This window comes from Balaenoptera musculus, chromosome 1 (genome assembly GCF_009873245.2).
Source record: "Balaenoptera musculus isolate JJ_BM4_2016_0621 chromosome 1, mBalMus1.pri.v3, whole genome shotgun sequence".
NCBI classification, from domain to species: Eukaryota; Metazoa; Chordata; class Mammalia; order Artiodactyla; family Balaenopteridae; genus Balaenoptera; species Balaenoptera musculus.
Window position 1 is genome coordinate 100,933,995 of NC_045785.1, and position 17,046 is coordinate 100,951,040.

At 37.8% G+C, this 17,046-nt stretch overlaps 2 protein-coding genes across 3 annotated transcripts in view; both read right to left on the reverse strand.

The window, feature by feature from the left end:
- Window positions 1-2,001: 2,001 nt before the first annotated feature.
- BCAS2 (BCAS2 pre-mRNA processing factor) lies at window positions 2,002-13,911 on the reverse strand. The gene is made up of 7 exons (XM_036851288.1): window positions 13,692-13,911; window positions 13,490-13,582; window positions 10,893-10,963; window positions 8,656-8,817; window positions 4,501-4,551; window positions 3,713-3,793; window positions 2,002-2,313 (listed from the first exon to the last, which is right to left on the reverse strand). The coding sequence occupies exons 1-7, from the start codon at window positions 13,782-13,784 to the stop codon at window positions 2,187-2,189; spliced, it is 678 nt and encodes a 225-aa protein (XP_036707183.1). The 5' UTR covers window positions 13,785-13,911; the 3' UTR covers window positions 2,002-2,186.
- An 887-nt stretch (window positions 13,912-14,798) lies between these two features.
- Window positions 14,799-17,046, reverse strand: part of DENND2C (DENN domain containing 2C) — a 94,973-nt gene continuing 92,725 nt past the window's right edge. For both annotated transcript variants that reach the window (XM_036851271.1, XM_036851262.1), the window contains exon 19: window positions 14,799-16,826. In XM_036851271.1, the coding sequence (XP_036707166.1) occupies window positions 16,795-16,826 (32 nt within the window). In that variant the 3' untranslated portion in view covers window positions 14,799-16,794. The remainder of the gene's footprint in view (window positions 16,827-17,046) is intronic.

Here is a 17,046-nt window from a genome sequence, read left to right on the forward strand (position 1 = left end):
CTTGAAGCCACTCATAGATCTTTAGCCAGTTAAAAATACTTAGTATATAACCTTTCAGGTATTTGCCCATATGAGAGAAAGTCACTTCCTTTTGTATATAAATTCCTAAATAAATTTAGAAAAGTTAGAAAAATGGGGAGGGTGGGAGAAGGATGTTGTTTCCAGAAAGCTAGAACATAGAAAAATCCTAAATCACACTAGTATTTTTCCCCTTGAGTGTGACTAACTTTGCAAAGTGTATTATCACCTCATCTTAAAATTTTAAAAAATCTGTAAAGAGGAAATTAAAATGTAATTCCTTTTTCCCCCATCTCGTCATAAAGAAATATGTAGCAAGCATTATCCTCAACAGTTTTAACATGCTACTAAACTTTCCCCAGGGTTTAGGTTTAGACCATTGTGATGCACTTTGTTTTGTTTGGCCGTGCCGCGTGCTGCGTGCTACACAGCTTACGGGATCTTAGTTCCCCGACCAGGGGTCGAACCTGGGCCCCCTGCAGTGGAAGTGCGGAGCCCCTCGCTGTGATGCGTTTTGGATACTGATTCTAAATCTTTAAAGATTTTTAAACTTCATCACTATACCTTTTTTGACGTTTCATAAGTACTTCATACGTTTCTCTAATTTATTGTCCTCCGTAATTAAGCAGTCAACAGCTCAAGACCAATGAGCTTCCTACTGAGGCTAAAGATTCGCCAGTTCCAGCATATCTCATATATCCATTTCCCAGTCATTTTTATTTTAAAAAGAGCAATATATGAAAATATTCAATAAATTATATAAATACTGCTATACAAAAGATGAGTAAAACTGAACTGCTGGATGGTATGAGCTCTACCTTATAATAATATGAAATATTTGATAGCTCACATATGAAACTCCATACTTACTGTATAGAGAAGGTATGAGTGCAATACACAAAAATTTTAAGATGATTTTTAAAAATCCGTAAATGAGGTTACATTATACAAATTATTCTGTAACCTGTTTTTCCTATACATGTACCTTCAGAACCACTGACCCATATTGTCAGTTATACCTCAAAAAAAAAAACACAAAGGCACTGACCATTACCAACATAATAGGTTTAAAAAGCTCTAGGTTTAATTTGTATTCTAAATGTTTAACATCTTTTAATTTTTTTCTGGTGAGAGTTCACCTCTCAGTGATTTGTGAAAGGTCTCTGTGCAGTAAGACTATGACCTTATTTGACCTTAATTGATATATTGCAAATATATGACCTTATTTGATATATTGCAAATATGACCTTATTTGATATATTGCAAATATATTGCAAATATTTTTTTCTGAATTGGGCAGGAATCTTTTATACTTTTTAATTCTTTACAAGTAGAAGGGTAAGAGCACAACCATGGTGCTAGACTGGGTTCAAAACTTAGATGATGCTTTCTAGCTAATAAAACTTCGGCAAATTAATCAGCACCTGTTACAGTTTGTGTATGGGAACAACAGCATGTAATTCCATAGGTTTTTGTGAGGATCCAATTATTTTTCTATTCATGTTAGTTCATCTACCTAAAGTGCTTGGAACAGTGCTCAGCACATACTAAGCCTTATGTGTTACTTATGATGATGATCATCATCATAGATAACATATATGGAGTCATTGTATTTCTTTAGTCTTGTTTGGTAATTAAGAACTTGTTTAGAACTACCTTTTTTTAAAATTTTGGCCTCACTGCGCGGCATGCAAACTTCCCTGACCAGGGATCGATCCCGTGTTCCCTGCATTGGAAGCACGGAGTCTTAACCACTGGAGCACCAAGTAAGTCCAACTACCTCTTTATTTGAAATACTTATAAATCAAAAGTTTCCAACTTCTTGTACATGTGGAAAACTTTCAATAAAGATCTCTTGGGTACAAAATATGGTCCTGGTGACTCAAAATTAATTCTACGAATATAACATTATTATAAAGTCATACTTATTTTGAAAGTCTAAAGTTCTTTTAATGGCAAAAACACAAAACAAAACAAGCCACCACTATGTTGAAATTTTTTATTTTGCTGAAATGTACAAACAGAATATAAGAGTCCACATTCTATGCTTTCTAAACATTTAACCACTGATGATTTCTGTAAGATGCTGTTGTTCTTCACAGTTCAGATGTTTGATCTCCTGTGAAAGCCCAACATGCTTTCCTTTCTACCCACCAGATTAGTCTTTTTCAGAAGTCTTGCCGTATGTTTTCTTTGTTTGCCTCTCCATGTTGCTGCTTCATTTGAAAGAGTTCATTTTCTAACTGTACAATAGTCCTTTCAATCTCATAATTCTTACTGACCAGGGATACCCAACTAGAAAAGAAAAAAGGGGGGGAAATTACTTAATGTGAACTTTCCCTTATAAGATTTTTATAGTATATATATTTTCAGCCAGGGTCATAACACTAACCTTCACTTTTAGCTTTACATTTTCAAAAACTGAGGTGTAATTAGGCAGGAAAGTGAGTAAAGGGTGTATAGGACCTCTCTGTATTACTTCTTAAAACTGCATGTGAACCTACAATTATCTCAAAATAAAAAGTTTAATTTAAAAAAGAACAAGTTAGAAAGAGTTGAAGAGATATGAAAGAGTGATTGAAGTTGGTATTTAATTGGATTAACAGAAAAGGAGAGAAAATAAGGCAGAGGCAATAAAGAAAAATGATGAAGAATTTCTACAACTACTAAAATAAAATTCCATAGATTCAGGGCTTCCCTGGTGGCGCAGTGGTTGAGAATCTGCCTGCCAATGCAGGGCACACGGGTTCGAGCCCTGGTCTGGGAAGATCCCACATGCCACGGAGCAACTAGGCCCGTGAGCCACAATTACTGAGCCTGCGCGTCTGGAGCCTGTGCTCCGCAACAAGAGAGGCCGCGATAGTGAGAGGCCCGCGCACCGCGATGAAGAGTGGCCCCCACTTGCCACAACTGGAGAAAGCCCTCGCACAGAAATGAAGACCCAACACAGCCATAAATAAATAAATAAATATATAAAATTAAACTTAAAAAAAAAAAATTCCATAGATTCAAGGAATCTTCCCCTTCCCCCAGAAAAAAATCTTAGGACAAATGAAAAGAAACACACATGTACACGTAGAAGATTATATTAGTTTGAAGAACAGTGTGGAAAGATGCATAATAGACTGATAACATGGGGTACTTAGAGGATGAGGGGAAGGTGGAACAAGGACAGTGATGTGGGTGATGGAGGTTAGGGAAAGAGCAAATCAAAAAAGAAAAGAAATGATAAAAAAATCATGACTATATTCAGAGATTTGTACAAACTTATTTGAATACGTGAAGAACATTAAAAAAACAAAATATATAAACAAAGGGAAAAACCCCCTGAGACACATACAAATTATCAAGAAAGTATGGAATCTCCCTCCTGCAAGAGTTAAAAAATAGACTTTTTTCCTTTTAAAAGGAGAATATAGGTAAAATCCTATTCAGAGCAGAAGTACTGGACAGAAAACAGGGTGCTCTAAGATCAGAATAAATTAGCAGTGGTTCAGTTTTTGTTTATAACTCTCATTTCCTTCCGAGCCCATACTTCAGAAAGAGGAAGAGGCAGTGAAGAGCGGGATTCAGAAAACAGCATTTCTTTGACACCTGTGGCACCCTATTTGAATACTGTTTGAATTATATTGTTGAATCCTGATCTTAAAATGTGCTAAGCAATTTAAAAGGTGATGGGATTGTAGATACTCACGTTGACTCCATTTCTCTTAATTTAGATCCAGCTGTGAGTTGCATGTTCTTTCGCTGCCAGTTTAAGTCTTGAATATGTTTCCTGTAAAAACATTTATACAAGCCACCTACATTCTAAAATAAGACTAAAATCAGCAGAAAAATCTATAACTAATATAATACCTCTTTAGTCCTTTGAGAAGTACAGATATATATGTGTATATATATACACATATATAGTCATAGACTAATTCCAGGAAATAACTTTTTTTTTTTTTAACTTTCTTCTCATTATTTTTCAGTTACAAATTTCATAAAACATGCTCATGGTGAAGAATTAAATACACACACACAAGCATGCACACAAACAGATTAAAAATCCAAAGTCCCTCCTCCCATGTGCTTCTCCTTCTCCCTGATAACTTTTGTTCAGTTTTTGGTGAGTGTCTTTCCAGATTCTTTCCTGTATATGTATGTGCATGTATAGATTAGGGTGTTTTGTTTGTTTGTTTTTGTTTTTAACATAAATCAGATTATACATGTTATTCTACAACTTTTTCCCCTTCTAAAAGTACCTTTTCAATGTCTGCAGACTTGCAAACTGCAAATGACCCGGTAGAGAGATTTTCAGACCTCAGGTCTATTTCTCCTCCACTCAGGTAGGGCAAACCCAACACTAGACACTTGACAGAGTGGATCATCAATTATTTACTCTCATATGACTATAGTCCAATGGTTCCTTTTACTTCTCATTCTATTTATTAAGATTCACCTCAACTTTATTCTAAAATAAGAAGAAAAACAATTTACCTTAACTTCTGGAGCTCTTTCTGTGCATGTTCAATCATATGAACTAGATTTCTAAAAAAGAAAAAGAAAATCAGATTAATGTACATTAAAATCACATAGTACCAACTAAAAGTGTACTATCTAGTTGATACAAGGTCAAGTTTTTCTGCTAAAAATAGTTAATATTAATTGCGCTTTCTGTGCCAAAACCATGTTAGATACTCTATAAAACTAATTTAATTCTCATAAGAATTCTTTGAGGTAGGTATGATTATCCCTATTTCACACGTTAGGACACTATACTCAGATTAAGTAACTTGGTCAAGGTAACATGGTTAAGTGTCAGAGGTGAATTCTACTTCAGGTCTTTTAAACTCTTGAGCCCAAGCCATTTACCGATATTCTGATTTTGTGTACTTATATCACTTCGTAAACTGTTATTGTCTTTTCATAGACAAGATGGGAAGTATCTGATGAGTGCACTCATTTACACTCCCTTTTATCTCTTTATTTCTTTACCTACATTTATCTTGTCACTCTCCCCTCCTGTCTACTGCTAGCTAGAGAGAAGAAAAAAACTGTTGTGGAAGGCTATAGATTCAGATTCCAGTCCAAGTCAGCTCTAATGAGCAGAGGGGAGAAGTTGAGCCATACAGAGTTCCATGTGAGTATTATCATTAGAGAAGTGATTCAAGGGTAAAGTTCAAAATCTATCTTTTCCTAAATAACAGCTTTACTGAGATATAATTTACATACCATATCAATTTCCTCTTAAGGCAGTAGAGTCCATTTCAACCACATTGGCCCTACTATGCTCTTGCTCTAGATCCAGTATTGTTTCCCGGCTTTTGTGACTCAAATTTCCTGCTGCCCTTCTGAGTTATTCTATCTCCACTGACTGATTTCCTATAACTAACTCCAATTCTCTAGAGATTTGGTCTTCAAAAAGTGGTGCCTCTCCAGCTTTCCTTTAGCTCATCCCAACTTCCCTGACTTTGACACTCATTCCATGCTGAGGACAATAAGGCTTAGTACTCTATTCCTGACCTCCAACCATTAACAGGGAGCTTTCTTTTGAATTACCTCTTCCTGAAAGCCCAGCTTGTGGTCTTCTCCCTTCTTCCAGCCTCCCTCTTAAGTACACAGGTCTCTCCTCACGTACTCTGAATGCTGAAACTGATCACACTGCATCATGGGAGTCAGAAGACTCCCAGCTCTGCCCTAGATAATAGCTATGTTTCCTTTGATGAGTCACCTGACATCACTAGGGCTAAATCTGTTTATTTGTAAAGTTAGGGGCTGACCTTGAAGGTTTCCCTTCAGTTTCAAGTACAGAATTCTCTCCTTATTAATGAAATACTATTTTTTTAAAGCAGTTCTGCACCAAGACCTACTTAGAGCTAAAAGCTTTCTGCCTAGCATATTTGACACCCTCAAATCCTATCACGAAGAAAGAAAATATAGTACAGCTCCTCTGGAGAAGCATCCATTGGGTTTGGAGGAGACAAAATATGTGCAGGAGAATGACCAACACTATAAAGTGTTATGTAATTAAATGTAAAACAAGTGACGTGCATAATAATTTGTACAGTTTCTCAGAAGAGAGTACCAGAGGCAGAATTTTAATCAGGGAAGAAAAGGAAGCAGATTAAAGTTGGGCCTTAAATAAGTTGAATTTGGGTAGAATAGTTAAGGGTATTCCAGGAGGAGATAAGGCCTGAGTAAAGGCTCCGAGGCAGAGTTTATGATAATCACCAAGGAGAGGACCAGTTTGGCTGGAGTGAAAGTCTACAACTGAGGTATAGCCTTTTGCTTTGAATATCATGTTAAATAGCCTGGACCTTACCTTGTAGGTAAGGGAAAATTATTAAAGGTTTCTAGGCAAGACGAAAGCAATGCTCTCTTCAATTTAATGCCTCCTCCCCACCCCCCATCCCCTCACCTATGTTCTCCATTCATGGAATGTTCTTGCTCTCCTTTAAACATCCAAATCTCACCCTTTTCTGGAACCCCTGTACACTGTTGGTGGGAATGTAAATTGGTGCAGCTACTATGGAAAATAGTATGGAGGGTCCTAAAAAAAAAACTAAAAATAGAACTACCACATGATACAGCAATTCCACTCCTGGGTATATATCTGGAAAAAATGAAAACTCTAATTCGAAAAGATACACGCACCCCAATGGTCACAGCAGCACTATTTACAATAGCCAAAACATGGAAGCAACCCAAATGTCCATCAACAGATGACTGTACTAAGATATGGTGCATATATACACATGTACAATGGACTATTAGTCATAAAAAAGAAATACTGCCATATGCAGCAGTGTGGATGGCCCTAGAGAATATTATGCTTAGTGACATAAACAAATTGGACAGAGACAAATATTGTACGATGTCACTTATATGCCGAATCTAAAAAATAATACAAATGAAAATTCATGCAAAACAGAAAGACTCACAGATATAGAAAACAAACTTGTGGTTAGCAAAGGTGAGAGAGAAGGGGAGGAGGGACAAATTAGGGGTATGGGATTAACAGATACAAATTACTATATATAAAATAGGTAAGCAACAAGGATATACTGTATAGCACAGGGAATTATACCCGTTACCTTGTAATAACCTACAGTATAATCTGCAAAAATACTATATCACTATGCTGTATACCTCACACTAACACACAAATCAACTACACTTCAATAACCCCCACCCCCACCCCCTAATCGCACCCTTTTATAATGGTCCTAATCCTTAATGTCCCTTTCTGTGGATCTCTGTAGCTTATGGACCACAACACACAATGCAGCACTTGCCCCCATACTGCCAAAAATGAACTGCTAGTTATCTGGCCTAGAATATCTTGCCTCCTCAACTAGATAAAGCTTCCTGAGGACAAAGATCACATTTTTCCACTTTGTGAAATACACATTTTTGGGATTGATTTGCTCTCTTAAATTTCTTAATCACCCCAACCCCATTTTCCCTTTATTCTCCTTGCAACATATTCACAATAGAAACTGAATTGTTTGTTCTGTAGTTTCTTAAATTCTGGATTTTGCCCAAAGATCCTTATGTGGCCAACAGAAATTTAAACATGATTCTGAAAACTTGAGAAAAGGTATTTATTGTTTCGTGATTTTTGCTTTACTGTTTCAGGAATCATACTCTAACAAATAGTTTTATGCACAGTTGTGAAGTTCAATGGTCTTTTCTCCTTAAACTGTTAATAGAAACTCGGGACTTTAGGGCTCAAAGGAGCCATGGAGATCATCTAACCACTGAGTTTTACAAGTTGGAAACTGAACCCTAAATAGATAACAAAACCTAAAGCTAAAGCTAGTTATATGGAACAGAAACAGGAGCTAGTGGCACTTTTGTTTCTGGTGTTAATTCTCTACTTACAGTCAATTCTCATTACTTGCAGATTCTGTATATGTGAATTTGCCTACTCACTCAAATTTATGTGTAACCCCAAAATCAATACCTGCAATGTTTTGTGATCATTCATGGACATGCTCAGAGCAGCAAAAAATTTTAGTTGCTGGACACGCACATTTCCAGCTGCATTGGAACAAGGAGATACTCCACCTTCTTGTTTCAGGTCTCATGCAGGGATGACCAAAGGCTAGAGTTTGATTTCCAACTCTGGCAAGTTACTTAACACTTCTGAACTTTATCTTCTCTTTTATAAAATAAAGAAAATACAGAATCTGCCAGGTTGAGCTGTTTTAAAGGATTTAAGATTAGAATCTATCTGAGATGTGTATATATACATATGTACATACTTCTCCCAGGAGAAATGGTTCAGTATTTGTTAATTCAGTATTCAAGGCCACTTTATAAAGCACAACATGCAATAATGAGAGTTAACTGTATAAGCAACCCCCCACATTAAGGATTACATTCTACCAAGCTGTGATTTGTAAATCAGACCTCAGAACTCATTATTGCAATATTACACAACAAATGTGTTAGGTTTACATCCCCTTAAACTTTGAGATGGGTCTCAAAGCCTTTCATATGGGTTGTAGTTCTAGGACATGACCCCAAGTGAAAGTCCAGCTATACTATTTTTATCCCACTTCTCCTACTCTACTTCCCACATTAAAAAAACAAGACTAAAGGTGGCATGGGTTTAAAAAAAAAAAAGAAACAAAAAAGGCTTCTTACTCATTATACACTTTCCAGGCATTGCATCCATGCTGTGACATTAGTTCCAGATTCTCAATTCGAACCGCTTGATGCTCTAACTGGGCCATAGAATTGTTTACGCATTCTTGCCACGCAGTAATGTCATTTTTCTGACCCGAGGAAGGGGCTGGAAGTTCATATCTGAAATTAAACAACAATGAAATAAAACCACATATTCCTCCAAACCTTTCTTTCTCCTCCCAACAGAATGCCTCATGGGTCTATGCACACTGTAAAAACTACAGAAGACTGAAGATAAAATGCAGACCTTGCAATAATAAGAAATCTATTTATGGGCTTCCCTGGTGGCGCAGTGGTTGAGAATCTGCCTGCCAATGCAGGGGACACGGGTTCGAGCCCTGGTCTGGGAGGATCCCACATGCCGCGGAGCAACTGGGCCCGTGAGCCACAATTGCTGAGCCTGTGCGTCTGGAGCCTGTGTTCCGCAACAAGAGAGACCGTGATAGTGAGAGGCCCACGCACTGCGATGAAGAGTGGCCCCCACTTGCCGCAACTAGAGAAAGCCCTCGCACAGAAACGAAGACCCAACACAGCCATAAATAAAAAGCCCTCGCACAGAAACGAAGACCCAACACAGCCATAAATAAATAAATAAAATTAAAAAAAAAAAAAAGAAATCTATTTATCCTAAGAAACAATCAATGTACAAATAAGATTTAGCATCATTATACACAGTAACAAAAAATTGTTCACTTCAATGAACAATTCAAAAAGCTACACTGTGCATTCATATAACGTACTGCTATATTAGCTATTAAATGTTATTAAAGAATAATTAAAAACATTAAGATGTTTGTAATACGTTAAGGGAAAAAAGTAGGATAGAAAAAAATATGCACCTACATCCATCCACCCTCCCACCCACGTACCTACACCCCTCTAGAGAAAAAATGGCAAAGGGATACAATAATTTTTACATTTTGAACTCAGTCTTTTCTCTGTCTTCATAATACCCAGTCCTTCAACACTGCCAACATAGCCAGCAACATACACTCTTCATAAATCTCAGCTCATTAGTGAGTCACTACAAACTAACTTCTAATTTCCATTTTGTTATTTTTACCAGGTATTGTAAAAACTCCAAATCATTCCTATGAAAAATTGAGGGATATGCAACTGGGATTAAGAAGTGATAAACCATTTTGTTTAAAAACAAAAAAAACACAAAAAACAAGCTTTACACATGCATCATGAATGTAGCATTTTGGGAACTTCTGATCATAACCCACAGTAAGAAATATTTTACACTGTGATCCAGTACACAAATACACACAGCTGAACAGAACACAACAAAATTTACCTTTACATGCAATGCATTCTGATATTTTCTATCCTACTTCCTTAAAAAAGTGCTGTGATGTCTTACTAAACTTACTTCACAATCTACTGCTTAAAGGATCATGACCTACTTATGGGTTCAAAATATACTGTTATGAAGGAGTTACTATCATGAAAATCTTTAGAGCAGAAGCACCTGGAAACAAGAGAACTGAGGAGTCCTAGGAGTTTGCCTTTATCATTCAAGCCAGATGGAAATGCAGCACAAGAAAAGGAAAAATCTGGTCCTTCGGTTCTATAGACTCAAATCCCTCTTTTAATCTGTACATATGCTGAGAGGATAACCCTACTGTTCATGTGGCCCTCTCTGCTCTGCCAGATTAGTTACTGGTTCTCATCATTTCATAGTTTTCTTAGAGCTGAAGGGGACCTCAGATGTTAAGCAACCCAATTCTCCAATTTAGTGAAAGTAACAAAAGGGTGTTTTGGTTTTTTTCCTGAAACAGTTTTGTAGTAAAGTGGCATGGGAAGGGAGACAGTAGAACCAAAGTCTAACTATGCAGGTACCCTGAGTTTACTAACGTTGCCTGTGTAAGAGTGAAGCACTACATGTCTAATCAGGAACCTTTCCTCAGGAATTCTTAAACATGAACTTAGTTACAATTTACCATTCCCCTGTTATTGGATTTTAAAATATTTTGCATTTTTAAATAATGGTGCAAAGAATATTTTTGAACATTAATACAAGATTATATGAACCACTATTATAACTATTACATGAAAAAACATAAATACATAAAAACAGACAAGAATTTTTTCTTTTCCACATTTTAACATGGCTATAGCAGTTTTACTAATAAATTATAATTAAAGTAAACAATGATTTGAGGCCAGCTGAACCCAGAAGTAGGACTTACCGTTTCATACTGAGCAATTCAATTGGTTGTCGAGCAGCCAATCTTTCAAATTCATTTCTCATTATGTCAGTCTGATGTGTAAATTGAAGAAAGAATTATTTCCAAAATCATATCCACAAACTGTATTACTATCCATTATTAACGGATCATTTCCCTACCCCCCAGGTCTTCTCTGCAGTCAGTGCTCTCTGGAATCTGGAGAAGTGCACAGACACACACACGCTTCATATGTAAAGGGGCCCTCAGAGAAAAGGATTAATCCTAAATCAGTGGTTCTCAGTCCAGCACACATTTAGAATCAAATGGGAGTTTCGAAAACAATTCCAATACAATTCACATTATCACTCCTCTCCCCCACTACAGGACATGATTATAACTTTTGTTTTTAACTCACCAGTTGATTGTAAAGTCAAGCCAGTGTTGAGAACTATGGATCTAAGTATTCGCTGGGGGCATGGGAAGAGAGAAGAGGACTTGGGACATAAAATAATTTGCTTTAGCGCTATGAGCCTAAACCTATACTTTCTTTTTGATCCTGGCTGCTCTTTTCACTTTACTCTTTGCAAAGGAGTAACAGGGGAAGGGACAAAAGGACCTGGTTCTGTTGTTTGCTCTAACAATTTTACTATTTAAAAAAAAATGTGGCATAGCTCTACCTCTTTAAGTCCAGTGTTTTGGTCAACATCCTATTCCATTTAGACTAAAGAGCAGGCAAAAAAGGCCTTCCAGAGGTCACATTCCTTGCTTAAAAATTGTGCATTAAGCATGTCTTCATTGGAGAAAGCCTTTTTTTGGACTATTGCTGAGTTTCACACAACTCTAAGAAAATGTGGTTACTTAGTTTCCTGCAGAAATTAAGGCATTCTAGCTAGAAGACTACGCACAGTGACAGAGTAAAAACTAACAATTAGGTAAGACAGAAACTACAAAAATATAGTATAAGCAATCTTCAGCCACGTAACATCACATGGCTAGTAAGTGACAGATCTGGAATTTTAACTCAACTCTCTTCAAAGAATGAACCAATGTTCACAGCGCTAAGTCATAAAAAGAACTCCAAGCATGAATGGCACACATTAAGCATTCATTAAACTGCCTTAGGCGCTCTTCATACATTCAGTGATAAATATCCGGGCTCCTATTGTGTGCCAAACACTGTTTTAAGTGATGAAAATACAGTGCTGAAGAAGACAAAAAAAGATCCCTGCTCATAGAGCATTCTCATTCTCAGCTTAGACAGGCCTTCCTCAGCCATCCTATCTAAAGCAGTCACCCAGTCACTCTATATCACATCATTACTTTAATTCTCTGTATAGCTTTATCAATAATCTGATATTTTCTGATTTATCTGTCTCCACACTCTATAATTTAAACTCCTGTTCCCAATAACTCGAATAGAATCGATTTTCAGAAATAGTTGTTAAATGAATTAATGAAAGAGCAGTTCAAAGGCAGTTTGAGGAGTGCTTAAGGTCTTGGGTAAATTAGTTAGCCTAAGCTGCAGTTTTCCCATCTAAAAAATTGGGATAATAAACATAGAGTTATATAGTTCACAGAGCTGTTTTTAGGACTGAGACAGTGAACCCAGTACACTATTAGCTTCTACTATTAAAAAGCGTTAACTAATCAGTATACTAATTATAAAGATAGGAAACATAGGTTGTATCTAAAAGAGGTAAAAAGAAAACTGGCTCAAGTATTTAAAAGTTTGTGACTGAATGCAGTTATCTAAAACTTTCAGAAATCAAGCTAATAAGTACCCATTACTGTCCTTAGTTCTTAATGTGGTAACATCTATATTTGGGAAACATCATTTACAAAAAGCATGGGAAAACAGCATGCCATAGGAACATCTCTCTCCTACTTAAAACTTAACCAATATTTTTTTTCATGTTACTTCAATAGGAAATCCTGCGTTTTAATAACAGAATTCTTTCATAAATAAACGGCTAACTGTAATGGGGGAAAAAACGGAACATGTATGTACTAAAATGCTTAACAGAAATCCATTAACTTAGTAATGATATTTTACATTTCATTCAGCTAATTAGACCCTAAATAGTATTTTGGGTGCACTTCTAGGCTAAATATCTAAATGGTTTGATATGGTTCACTTAGATATGATTTATCTCTACAGTCATTCACGTCCACCCAGTAAATATTTAAGACTTGATACAAAGGCCGCCCTCCAGTGGTTCTCAGAGGCTTAGGTAATTAGGCTTTTGTAAATATATTAAAAAACCCTAGATCACTTGTTTTACAGTAGACCTTAATTAGAGAGAAGAGGATCCCTTTGAGAATTTACGCAATAAACCTATCTCGGAAAAACGTAACACTAATTTTTGCATTGTTAGGTCAGTTCGCGGAGCCCCAGAAAGTCCTTCCGTGGATCTCAGAATAAGAACCCCGGGGAAGGCTTGTAGGTGTAGCTATTTTCAACTGACTGACAATACCTATACAACAGGGTAAGTAGTAGCTAAGCAAGTAACAGTTAAAGCTGGAATTTTAATTCACTTCTACGTGGCGAAGGCTCTCGATCCAAAATAAGGATTCACAGGATCCTGGTTCATACGCTCGGCTCAAAACATCACACTTACTTCAAAAGCGGAATAATCCGGGGCTGTCAGGTAGCTCAGGTAGTTCTTGGTAGGTCGGTATCTGCGTGTTTCCTCCTCCACCAATGCCGCAGCCTAAGAACGAGAATAGGGGCCAGGGTAGGGGCAGCAAATTGTTAAGCGATTCTTCCAGCACTAAAGGCCAGCGAGCGCTGAGTCAGTTACACAGACACCCCGAACTTACCGCTTCCCGCACACCAGGCGCTTCATAACCTTGGTCAAAATACGGCAGCGCATCCACCACAACCTCTCCGGCCACCAAGCCCGTACCTGCCATTCTTAGGTTCGCCGGAGCTTTCCGAGTCTGCGCCGGCTCAGGTTCTCTTAAATACTCCTGCGCCCGACGCTAACGTAATGACGTCAGCTGCGCATCAGCTTTGGCGCCTAAGTTAATTCTGAGGGCGCGCTCGCTAGAAATTGCCCGGCCATTTTGTTTTGGTCGGACTTGACGTCACGTCGTGGTTTCCCCGAGTCAGCGGTACATCTCAACTTCCGGTCCCCGTGTGCTCTACCGTTTTGCCTCCGACTGGCAGCAAAGTGGAGAGGAGTTGGGACTTTTGGTTTCCTCCAGGACGCTATCTGGGTGGGGAATCCTTTAAAACTTTTGGAGGGAACTGGCTGCAGGATTTGGCGGGGAGAAAGTTACTGGTTTCCCACCTCGGCTTTACTCTCCTAACCTTCCACCTTCTTCCGTTAAGCTTCTCTCCCTTTGCACTTCCTTGCTGTACCCCCACCATTCTTCGTTCTCGGCGCCCTGAGGATCTTTGCACTAGGTGCACTTCTTTCACAGATTCTGGAAGTGGGCGCTAGTCTCCAGTTAAAATTGCGAACCTTTAGACTGCGTAACAAAATGAACCTGATCTCGCCCCCAGGGCGAAATAACTGCCCGCTAATCCCATCTTTTAAAAAGACTGTGATTTCGCCTTCAGGGCGTGTGTAAAATCCAATCATTTTGCCTTTAGAACTTACGGTAATAGAACAGTTTCTCATTGCCTCCGACCACTCCTGCTACTGCTGGTGCTCAGTCTCTGGTCCCTGGCTTCCAGTTCCCTTTGACTAAGCAGGGAAAAACCAAATAAGGTAGTCGGACTATATACCGTGCCCGGTGTGCAAATCTAGACCCCGACTTTGCCAAGAGCCTGGAAATGTTGGCCACGGTAATTAAGCTTGGTTAGTCTAGGATCGATTATCTTTTACCTACCATTAGATAAATGTGTTAGCTATAGATTTAAGTGAAGTAAAATATCTTTACAGCTTAAGCAATTTTATTTCAAATTCTCCAGGAGATCCATGGAATTTTTTTTGTTTGTTTATTCATTAAAAGATCTGTAAACATTTTATACAAATTTTCAGCGATTATTTTACAAACGTGTCCAGAATTTGTAATACTTTACAAACAAAAAATAAAACAAACTGAAGAAAAGGAAGCAGCTTCAGATCGCAGGGATATGACTCCCATCCCTGAAGAAAAGGTCTCCTCACAGAGGGATGTCTGGGATCCACCACAGTAACACCTTATACCCCCATTTTATAAACACTCAATTCCCAATTACTAATTGTTCCCTCAGGGTGGGAGTGTCAGAGGAGACCAAATGGGGAAATGTCTGGTAAAAGCCCCACTGAGGTAAGCTGCTTAATAAACTTTTTTTTTTTTTTAAACATAGGCTTAGTTCTATTTTCTGGACCCACATCTATAGGAATTGTATTATACAGCACCCGTCTTAAATGGTGTCTGCTTCAGATCCATTCACACACACCTGAGTGGGTTGTAACGACAATACTGCACAAGTTAATAAGTTGTATCATAACACAACTTATAATGCTTTAAGTTTGAATAAATAGTTTTTATGCCAGTTAAAGCCATCAGCAGGAGTTGAAGAAAACAAACTGACACTTGCTGTAACATTTATCAATTAGCGTTACACCAATGCTGACAAATTCCTCTTTCAAACCACTACTACTACTTTAGATATTAAGGGTTGGAGTGATTATGTGGTGTGTGCCCAGGAAATGTCCATATTCTGAGTCCAATTTAACTAGAGCAAAAAGTCCAACATTTCTAGAGGAACCAAAAAAAGTCTCATCTAGACACCTATAGTTTGAAGTCCCTTATTCTCAGAGCTGCAAGTTGACTCTGGTACACTTCAGCTTAAAAAACAAAAACAAAAACAAAAAAAAAGCTTTTTCAATAGCTATAGTCCCACAGAGCTCAAATTTCCATCTGTAGGAATAACCAACTTTCTATGTGTTCATAAACTAATAGTCCTGGCTTCAGTTTAAAGTTATTTAAACTCTCTGAATTCCATTTTCCTCATTAGTAAAATGCAGATGCAAATATCTCATAAAGTTGATTTAAAGACTAAACAAGATGACATACATGTACCATTCATGGCACATGGTGGACACTAAAAAGGAAGGTAGTTCTCATGCCCTTAAAGGACATTTTCCTGTTAGGTATATATTTTTTTCTTTTCTTGTTTTTGGCCATGCCACGTGGCATGTGGAATCTGCATGGGGGATTTTAGTTCTTGGACCAGGGATCAAACCCGTGCCCCCTGCAGTGGAAGCGTGGAGTCTTAACCACTGGACTGCCAGGGAAGTCCCCCATTAGCTATAATTCCCCAAAGTTTAATGTTGACATGCGTGGGACAAGCTATCCAAGTGCCACACAATGTGGAGGAGGAGCTATAAAATGTCTATTTTTATAAGATACTCAATAACAGTGATAATACATAGGGCTTCCATGTAAGTGAGATTCCCCTAGACAGAGCATTAGACCAAAAAAAAAAAAGATGAGTATAGTCGTTAGCTCAAACAGCCCACAGGTTTAAAGCTGCCATGGTATTTCAGTGATGAGAATTATGTGTGAAGGGCTAGTCCTCTACTTCTATCATGCCTCCGTAGTACCTTAAATGCAGCACTTTTCTCATTGTGCTCATCTTTGAGCTGTTTTTAAAATGCAACACCACCTCTTTCTTGTAAAAGACAAGTGCCTTCATAGACTAAGCTCAAAACACAAAGAATGAGCTCAAGAATCAAAAAGAAAGGACACTTAAAAAAAATCTGGAGGCAGAGTAAAGGGAGCATTGGTTCCAGACTACTCCCAACAATTCTCCAGTGATTACTACAGCAGCAACAGGAGAATCCTCCTCCGAGAACCTGGCCCGCTCTGTAACCTTTCAACTTTCAAGATTTTGTAGAATACTTCAGGGCATCTTGACTCTTGGAAAAATAGTTTCTTTGTCACTTTCTGTTCTATTTAGGATGGAGGCTGTCAATCAAAGATTTCATTTCTTCTGCAGAAATTTCATTTTACTTCCTAAAGGAAAAAAAGTAGAGTGAACTCTCATTAGTTCATTTTTATTTATTATACATTATTTGAGGCAAGGGATTAAACCTAGTCATTCAGAACAGCCCAGAAGTAAGCTGCCATCTCAAGCTATCAGTTGATGTGTTTAACCATCAAAAAAAACCCAAACCAAACCAAACCAAACACACACACACACAAAATCCCCACATTTCTAATTGTAGAGGTAGAA